The sequence below is a fragment of the Prunus avium genome, chromosome 7, assembly GCF_965620075.1.
Source record: "Prunus avium chromosome 7, drPruAviu1.hap1.1, whole genome shotgun sequence".
NCBI lineage: Eukaryota > Viridiplantae > Streptophyta > Magnoliopsida > Rosales > Rosaceae > Prunus > Prunus avium.
Genome location: NC_142290.1, coordinates 28,661,267 through 28,671,426, shown reverse-complemented (window position 1 = coordinate 28,671,426; position 10,160 = coordinate 28,661,267). Strand labels below are relative to the sequence as shown.

The 10,160-nt window shown below is 37.9% G+C and overlaps 2 protein-coding genes across 2 annotated transcripts; both read left to right on the top strand.

Moving 5' to 3' along the window:
• The first annotated feature begins 3,106 nt into the window (after positions 1-3,106).
• On the top strand, positions 3,107-3,517 carry LOC148293287 (aspartic proteinase nepenthesin-2-like). The gene has a single exon (XM_088244661.1). The coding sequence runs from the start codon at positions 3,107-3,109 to the stop codon at positions 3,515-3,517; it is 411 nt and encodes a 136-aa protein (XP_088100787.1).
• Positions 3,518-5,975: 2,458 nt separating this feature from the next.
• LOC110759150 (putative aspartyl protease At4g16563) lies at positions 5,976-7,667 on the top strand. Its single transcript, XM_088244765.1, has one exon. It carries the CDS (start codon positions 6,040-6,042, stop codon positions 7,459-7,461), a length of 1,422 nt encoding a protein of 473 aa, XP_088100891.1. The 5' UTR covers positions 5,976-6,039; the 3' UTR covers positions 7,462-7,667.
• The last annotated feature ends 2,493 nt before the right edge of the window (positions 7,668-10,160 follow it).

The window sequence follows — 10,160 nt, the reverse complement described above, 5'->3', positions numbered from 1 at the left end:
TTGGGCACCATGCACTTCCCAATATACTTGCTCAAATTGTTCCTTACCAAACATCAACCTCGAAAAAAGCCCTATTTTTTACCCAGATCGTTCGTTTACAAAGCCTATGCATTGCGAAGCCAAAATTTGTTGATTAATTCATCGTAAGGAACCTCAATGCATTTATGCCAAATGTTGCCCTAGTTATGAGTTCGTGTATGCTTCTTGGACCACAGAAGAGTTTGCATTAGGGACTATAAATGGGGATGCAATGACTGATGTGATTGTTGAAGTTTTTGGATCTGCCCGATGGGTCCCACTCTAACAATATCGATACTGTCCCCACTTTACCACCTGCCCAATCCGTCAAGTGTGGGGTTTTACCACAAAAGGCCTCGATATTAGTTAGAGTGTGGTAATTCTATTTAAACCCATTTGTTTTCTTTCACCCCACCGATGTGGGATTCCAACACTCCCCCTCACGTGTAATCACACGTGAAGATCCACACATCGGCAATTGAAACTCAGAGGTCGGCTACCACCTGCCCAATCCGTCAAGTGTGGGGTTTTACCACAAAAGGCCTCGATATTAGTTAGAGTGTGGTAATTCTATTTAAACCCATTTGTTTTCTTTCACCCCACCGATGTGGGATTCCAACAGTGATGGAGGATTCTGTGACTGATTTTGTGTTTGGGTGCACAAAACAATCGACCCATTTGCCTCTTGGAAGTATTGGGTTTGATAGTTACCCTGAATCATTGCCTTCACAACTGGTACATGAAAAATTCTCTTTTAGTTTTGAATGATGATTTAGTGTACAATGACTTGAGCTACACGCCATGGGTGAAAGGCCCGGGCATGCCAAATTTATACGGATATAGATATGTGAATCTTGAAGAAATTATTGTTGGGATCAATAGGAGTATTAAGATTCCACATGAAGATCGAAACCAGGATCTGATGGGAATGGTGGGACCATCATCGACACCGGCATGCCCGGATTTACTTACGTGGACAACTCCATCTTCGGACAAGTGGCAGACGAGTTAGTGAATCAAATGGGTGAGTATAAGAGAGCTCCTAACCAAGGGGTTCTAGGACCTTGCTTCAGCACTGTTGGTGTGGACGTTAAGAGCGTGCCAGGATTAAGTTTTGTGTTTGATGGTGGTGCAAAAATGGTGTTTCCTCCCACTAATTATTTCTTGTAAGTTGTATGACGAGAAAGTGAATGCCTTGTGCTTGTCATTAACCTCTCGAAGGTCTAATGTTGAGTTAAATGGCGGTCCCAAGATCATTATTGGTAATTATCTGTTGACGGATTTTCATTTGGAGTTCGACTTGAAACGTATGAGGTTAGGATTTAAGCAAGAAAATTGCGATTGAGAATTGACATGGATGTATCTAAATGCCTCATGTGGGCTTTATGACTGGTTTGACCTTTGGTTGGGCCTCTAAACTATGTGTGTTGCTTAGTTGGGCCCTCTTTTCCTTGTCCTCCACGTTTATTAGGGTTTTATTTTTGTGCTCGGTTTGCGGAATTTTTTCTAGTCTTGGTTTGAGTTTTGCTGTTCTTTTTCAAATTTGGAAAAATTATAGAATATTATGATAGTATGGGTTTGTAGTTGTTCTTCTGTGTCTTTGGCTTGTGTGTTCTTCGCTTGCCCATTTGGCTTTTAATGAAATGGCTTAGGGCCCGTTTGGTATCCTACTTGGATTCAATTTTATAAACTCAAAAACATATTTGCCATAAAAAGTTGTTTGGTAGGCCCATTTTTAAAACCTAAATCCAAAAAAAAATTCAAAAACACCCCTATTATTAAAAACAAAAAAAGTGAGGGTTTTTTTTTTCTCTTTCTCTCTCTCTCTCTCTCGCGCACCACCAAAATTGATTGGGTTTATGTCTCACATCTTTTTCCTTTTCTTTTGTTAATTTCAATTTGGGGATTAGGGTTTATGATTTTTTGATTTTAATTTCAATTTTTTTTAGATCTTAAAAATAGTTTGGAGTTCAATACCAAACAAGTTTTTAGATCTTAAAATCACTATTTGAAAACTCATGTTTAAAAAAAAATCATAGTTTTTCAGTTTACTTTTTTGAGTAGGATACCAAACAGGGCCTCAATATCACAAAATGTCCCTAAGGTTTACGAAACTATCAGATTGCATCCTTATTGTTTTTTTTGTGTAATTCGTGGCCCTCAAGGTTAGTATGTGTACTCATAAATGGTCACTGTTGTTAGGTTCTGTAAAAAACTCCTTTAGTTTGCTGACGTGGCATATATATATTACAAAACATCCCCCATCCAAGGTCTACTTGGCCAACCGCACAGCTAGGATGATAAAATGGTTTTTTTTTAAAAAGATTAATAGAATGAAAAAAAGAGAGGAAAAACTCAATATAAAATTAGTCAAGTTGACTAGAGTGGATGTGCTCCCATTGGACAAGCTCAATCTAATCACAACGAGTAAATTTTTATATATTTTATTTTATCAACTTGAAAAACAAATATAAAACAAAACCTTTTCTTGAAGGTTTTCATTTTCATTTGTTTGCTAACGGCTTAGGAATATATAGGTAATCAAAAGTTTTTCTTTTATATTTACGAAGAGTTTTCGGTTTAAAAGATATGTGTGCCTACTGCCTCCCTATATGTGTTGTTTGATCATGGTTTATTAAATTAACACCAAAAGCTCAACAAACAACAATATAAATCATTCTCTGTAGCTGAGAGAGAATGAATTAGAATCCATGGCACTTGCTTCGCTATGTGTTGTACAATGACAAACAATGCAGTCAAATCATCAGCCCATATATCAGATCCAAATGTGGACTTGGCCCACCATGCCCATCTTATAATTATCTGTTTGCTTCATGGACAACTTATGGGATTTCAATAGGATCCATAGCTGGGAATTTAATGTTGGAAACTTTGGAACAAAATGTGACAAGTTTTCTTGTTGGCTGCTCCAATTTTTCATCCCAGCAACCTGTTGGACTTGCTGGGTTTGGCAGTGAACCAACATCACTGCCATCCCAATTGGGTCTCACCAAATTTTCCTTTTGCTGCTTGTCGCATGAGCATGATGATGTCAAAGAGCACCAACCTTGTTTTGGACAATGCAACTATGGTAGGGCTCAGCTACACACAATTGCTCACGAGCCCTACGTTTGCAGGAAGCTCACATTTTTCAGGGTACCACTATCTGAAGCTTGAGGAGATTATGGTGGGGCACAAGCACATCAAAATCCCAAGCAAATTTGTGGTTCCAGGATATGAAGGAAGTGGGGGGACAATAATTGACACTGGGGCATCTCTCACATTCATGGAGAAGTCAATTTTCAATTTGGTGGCACAGGAGTTTGAGGATCAACTGGCTGATCATGAAAGAGCTGGTGATGTGGGAGTTTTGGGGCCATGTTTTGGGACTGAATGTGAGGAATCTATGTCTTTCCCACAATTAAGTTTGGTGTTCAATGGTGGTGCGAAAATGGAGGTGCCATGGTCTAATTATCTTCTGTTCAATTGTGACAAATAACTTGGATGATGTGGGAAGATTGTTTTGGGTAATTATATGGAGTTTGACTTGGCAAATAGGAGAATAGGATTTATGCATCAAATTTGCAAATCAAATTAATGGGACTTTTTTGCGCTTAGAGTTGTAGTATGAGTACTTATTCCCACTACAAACCCACGAAAACAATACAATGAATTAAGAGAATCGTGAAATTTGTTATGAAATGGTCATACTGTGGAATTTGTTTATTTATTTGAGAGGCGGATTCGAACTTGGAACTTTTGTTAATATTGAAAAAAGAAATACTTGAACAATTTATTTCTTTGATTAGCTAGTCTGAAATTATAACGTTATGTTTCTTCTCTAACAAAAAAGAGGTTATGATTATTTGATTAGGCTTGTAATTATAATACCTACATTAAGAAATAATCACTTATGATTGAAGGATGGCATGCGAAGAATAAATTTAATTTGCTACCCTAGACTTCAAATTGCGTATATTGTTTGTATCTGGCTCATCTTGGAAGTGCATTAGTGTAAGGCCCAAGTCTTTGTGTATATAAAAACCCAAGCCTTATATTCTATTGATTGACCATCCGATCCAAGCCTTATATTGGGATCCAAAAAGGCTTTACTATCATCATTCACCAGTTTTTGGCATACAACTCGAGTGTAAGTGGGCGACACACTCTCTTGACTAATAAATTATTCTTTAGTGAGAGTTTTATATATGGTTTTTAGGTGAGATATTATCTTTTAACTGTTGAATTTTACTAACTAAATTGATACAACGATTAATAAATATAGTCTCACCTAAGGGTATAAAGCCCTCGCTATTAAATTCTTGCTTGACTAATCGATCTAATTTATGTCTGTATCATAATATAAATTTTAAAAACATAAAAAACAATCCAGTAAACAATAGTATACATTGCCAAGTGTGCCTACTATTTGCTAAAATAAAACAAAAGTATTCATATGAGCTTCCCGATAAATGTGCTCCATCAAACATGCATTGCCCGAATACTTTAAAGGCACTATTATTGTTTAAATCTATGTTGGGTTGAGCCATGCTTATAACCGTTTTATACAATATAATATATAAAAATTTCATCTGTGGCGCACTTGGTTTTTTAGGGGTTTTGTTTTGTTTTTATCAGCACTACAATTTAGAGTTGAAAAAAGGGATATTAAAATTTCCTCATTATTTTTATCAGCACTCAATCAGTGTTCAAGTACTGTGTTAGCAGTCCTCGTTAGTGCGCGATTTCTAATTTTCTACATAAATTCACACTGATGATAGCTGGTAGTTGGGTGTCACGCGTAAGTCCTTCCGGCTCAAGATTTTAGATATGCCCTGACACTTGTTGTGAAAGTAACTAGTTTTCCCCTAATTTTTTTTTAGTATAAAAAGAAAGGTATATTAATACAACTGGTCACTGGTGGACTTAGGTTCTCTGTAAATAGATAAGATTTTGGCTTCGGAGACTGTTGAGGTGCGAGAGTGACACGACGACGCTCCACATAATCACGTGTCCTGATCCAATTGATTGTCGTTTCATCCGGATCATAATACCTAGCGCACCACACCGCTGATGCTCTTCTCGGTCCCTCCCACCACCATGTGTAGTTTACGGTGAGCTCGGAAGCAGAGGATTATCAATCTCATCATATATACGACACGTCGGATGTATTTGGCAACGGTAATGAGACGAAAGGCTTTACCGCGTATTTTGACCACGGTATGTAACCATTCTTTCAAACGGCTACAAGTTTTGTTTTTTACCGCAGACTTTTCGGCGGTGTCTGGGTTACTGTAACATTTTAAACTCTACCTAAATGGACTTGGGGTTTCAGGAAATTACAAGGCTACCCTACCTCATGTACTCTCTGTGTCTGGCCTGCTGCTTTCCTTCCATGCTAAGCTGTCCCAAGTTCCAATCATCATGTTGTGGTTTTCCAGCTTCCAAATATAAAGTAAGCATTTTATCGACAAAGAAAGAAAAAAGGGGGAAGGAAACTTAATGGAGGCATGACCCATTTAGAGCTTTCTTGATACGGACAAGTTATGGGGGATGGGAGGCTACCCCATCCGACTCGTTCAGAGCTTTGCATTTCTTTTTTTGTGACAAAAGTTTGGTAAAGAGTTGTAAAGTTTTAAATCATTATAACTTTTGAAGATGTTGTTTCTTCTTTCTTAATTAAAGCCAATCTAAAAAGCACTTGAATTGTTTATGTAGTGGAAATTGCAAGTGTGATAGTTTTTTTTGGGTAAATAAAGCTCGTTTGTTTGTGGTAAATATAAGATACTACTCTAAAATTATTGAAAGAAAAAGAATTATAATGAGCTCGATTAGGTTTGTAACGCAGGGGCATGTCCTGTTAATTGTGTGCAGCGCAAGGGGAGTTTTATTGCCCAAATCGAACATGATTCTCCTTTTTACTGTTCCCGTTCTGGCTTCTTTCATTATAAAGAAGCCCACCAAAACCCAACCTACAGAAAGCAGCAGCATCTCTTGCTACCCTGCCACAATTCACAATCCATGGCCAATCCCAAGTCCCTTCTCACTCTAACCTCTTTCTTCTCTCTCTTCCTTCTAACCCTCTCCTCCAAACTCACCCTCCCTCTCTCCCCATTCCCCAACCACCCATCTTCAGATCCACTCCAAGCCCTCAGCTTCCATGCCTCTGCCTCCATTTCCAGAGCCCACCACATCAAAAACTCCAGAAAACTCAACTCTTCTCTCACTGAAGTCCCTCTCTTTGCTCACAGCTATGGTGACTACTCAGTCTCCCTCAACTTTGGGACTCCCCCACAAACCTCTTCCTTCATTATGGACACAGGAAGCAGCCTTGTTTGGTTCCCCTGCACCAAACGCTACATTTGCTCCAGATGCCAATTCCCAAACATCAACCCAGCAAAAATTCCAACTTTCATGCCCAAACTCTCCTCCTCATCCAAAATCGTTGGCTGCCAAAACCCCAAATGTGGTTGGATTTTTGGCCCAGAAGTCAATTCCAAATGCCCAAATTGCAACAACAAGAGTCCCCAAAACTGCTCGCAACCCTGCCCAACTTACATAAGCCAGTACGGTTCAGGCGCCACAGTTGGGATTTTACTTTCCGAGACACTCGATTTTCCCGAGAAAATTGTTCCGGATTTTCTCGTCGGCTGCTCTTTCTTCTCGATCCGCCAACCCGCTGGGATTGCTGGGTTTGGCCGCGGACCACAATCGCTGCCTGCCCAAATGGGCCTCTCCAAATTCTCCTACTGCTTAGTCTCTCACAGATTCGACGACACCCCACAAAGCAGCGACCTTGTCCTCTACAGCAGCAGCTCAAGCTCTGAAGAAGAACCCACCATCGCTGAAAGCCAGAGAAACAAAACCAAACTTCAAAGCTTGAGCTCCACCCCATTTCAGAAAAACCCAGGTCCTCCGAACTCCGCTTTCCGCGAATACTATTACATCATGCTCAGAAAAGTCATTGTGGGCAACAAGAACGTCAAAATCCCCTACAAGTTTCTGGTTCCTGGAGCTGACAGCAGTGGCGGCACCATAGTCGACTCAGGCTCGACCTTCACGTTCATGGAGAAGCCGGTTTTCGAACCCGTGGCCAAAGAGTTCGAAGCCCAGATGGCGAATTACACAAGAGCCAAGGACTTGGAAAACAAAACGGGCTTAAGGCCCTGCTTCGACATTTCAAAGGAGAAGAAACTTGACTTCCCAGAATTGGTCTTCCAATTCAAAGGGGGTGCCAAGATGGAATTGCCATTGACGAATTATTTCTCTCTGGTTTCAAGCTCGGGCGTTGTGTGCTTGACCATTGTTACAGATGGGGTTGTAGGTCCAGGCGGTAATGGTGGACCTGCGATTATTTTGGGCAATTATCAGCAGCAGAATTTTCTTGTGGAGTATGATTTGGAGCATGAGAAGTTTGGGTTTCGAAAACAGAGTTGCAAATAAAAGCTGCCCATTTTGCAGTTTTTTACTGTAGAGAAAATAAGAGGTGCACAAATTTACTGCGGTGACTTGACAACGATGACAAGAAATATTTGTGCAGATTTAAGCAAGGACAAATTAATTGTTTTCTTTAGATTAGTGATTATTTATCACAATAGAGAAGAAGGGTAATATAATTTACACAATTTGCAGAAGTGCTGCTGCATAAAGTGCTTATATATATATATATATATATATATATATATATATAAATGTTACATGTCATGTTTATGTGTATCTTCATGCATAAAGTTCTATATGTATTACACATGCATGCCACCTCACTTTTGTAATATAATTTGGGTGGCCCAAACAAACACTTTCTCCATGGAAACTTCCATGAGGAGGTTTTATAGTATTTATGGGACGTTATTAGGTGACGCGAGGAGAGATATAGATACAAATAAGTCATATGACCGTTTCATTAAAATATTTCGTCATGTGAATATATAGCTGACGTAAGAATCACCAAATGCATTTCTTTTTGCTTTGTACAAAAACAACTAATCCTTAGAAACATAATATTTAGTTTTTTTTACTTCTAAGAAATCCTGATTGTGAAGGGCACAGAAGTACTTTGCAATTTAGTAAGAGAAAAAGTTGCTCATTATTTTACCTTTTCCTTGGTGGAAACAAAAATAAGTGCTTTTGTTGCTTTCGGTTAAATTATATATCAATTTGACTTCCATAATATATATGTTACCTTCTCTCTCTGTCCCTTTCTGCCTAACTTTCTTGTGACTCTACTATCTGACCAATAAGGCAGCTCATTTACTCTAATCTATAGTTTCATACACCTACGCTATTAAATATATGCTATGTCTTTTTCTTTTTTTATACGAGCGATCTTACGTGGAGGGAGATTCGAATTCGGGTGCAAAATGAGGAGCACATTCACTCTAATCAATTTAACTAAGCACATATCTGCAACTATGTACCGCAATCTAGTATTACTATTTTCTATGTTAGATAGGAGGCTATAGGACTCAAAATGTATTATATAATTTGCTTTATCAGTCAATATATTAATAGTACCTAATCTTGGCGAGTGCATGGCATAGAATCTATTGATGAATTCATATGATTTCAAATCTGATTAAAAGAAGGAGGACATATATAATTAAGTTGGCTAGACAAGTAGATTGGCACATGTTTGGTAGTTCCCTAGTTCACCGGCAAATGCAACTCTTTTTCTCAACTCCACAGTTGGCAAATCGGTTGTCTTTATCGTTGAGAGTTTTAACATTAATCAGCACCGTCCAACTCATTTGTGAAACTCACATGTCACTAACCACATGGACACTATTTACCTTATTGTTGAGATTGCATACAAAGCTTTTCAAGTGTGCCTTCAAGCATGTAACTAATGGTATGAAACCGTAAAATCCTTATTTCGTATAGAAATGCAAATTTTTAGGGAAATATTCTCGTGTCAGATTGTACACGATAATTTTAGTTTTGAATCATTGATCATGTTGATATTTTATTTGACTAGGTAGTTTAGATTTACAATCAGACAACTTAAGCATTTGTGCGACAAGAGAATAGGTCGTAAGTGGAATTTTCCAATTACAATCTTTAACAAAAAATTGTTGAATTTTTCAACAGGAAAAAGACATATAATGTATACCTACATGTAACATATTCATACAGTTATAGATTACACCTATAATTCATGTATATGAACCTATGAGGTCCCCAGAAATAACCAGGCCAGGGTGGAAAGCCTCTACCCTTCATTAGGGTTAGATTAACTCATCAAAGAAGAAAACAGATACATTGATAACTAGGACCACAAGTGGAATTAATTTGTTTGGCATATGAGGGGGGTCGTAGCCCATCTACTGTGCTAAGTGTGGACAACTTTTTTACAATAGCATTACAATTTCCCATGCGCTGGTTTGGTGGGTAGTCTTTTTCTCTCTGTTCTTTTTGGGTGATGGTGGGTGGTGTTTTTGTCAAGTGCTAATAAGAACAACAAAACATGAATGGAGAGGTATGGCTGGCTGTTATGAATCACATTTTTCCCAACAGTTGTGCATAGATAAAGTCAGAAAAGAATAAGTTTAAAGAACAAGGCAAATGTATCATTTATCATGTATTTGTAAACACGACAATTTTTGCGACAAATAAAACAACAACATATGTATACAAAATAAATTTGTATTGATTTGCCTTATTAAAAATTAAGAATTTTATTAATTATTTGCATATATGTCATGTTCTTTTTTAAAGAGGTTAAATGTTGACTTAGAGCATCCACAGTGGGGGGTGTAAATTCGGGGTGTAAAGCCACTTTTACATCCCCTTTACACCTCCGGGGGGTGTAAATTCGTTTTTTGCTCCAATGGGAAACGATGTAAATCTAAAGATGTATAATTCGTTTTTGTGTTAAATTTTTATTTTGTGTTAACTGTATAAAATTAATTTTTTTTGTAGTAGGTTAATTTTATTTTTTCAAACAAATAGACCTAAAAATATTTAAATTCGGAGAAGATATGATTTATCCAAAAAGAATCGTTGGATTGTTGCAAAGCTGTTGCCTGGCCAGATTCTTCATATAAAAAAAAAAGCTGCTGCCTGCCTGATTCTTCATAAAAAACAAAACTGATGGCTGTTGCAAAGCTGCTGCCTGCTTGATTCTTCATAAAAAAAAAAAGCTG

Coding starts and splice junctions, on each gene's coding strand:
- LOC148293287 (XM_088244661.1), top strand. CDS start 3,107: ATGGTAGGGCTCAGCTACACACAATTGCTCACGAGCCCTACGTTTGCA.
- LOC110759150 (XM_088244765.1), top strand. CDS start 6,040: ATGGCCAATCCCAAGTCCCTTCTCACTCTAACCTCTTTCTTCTCTCTC.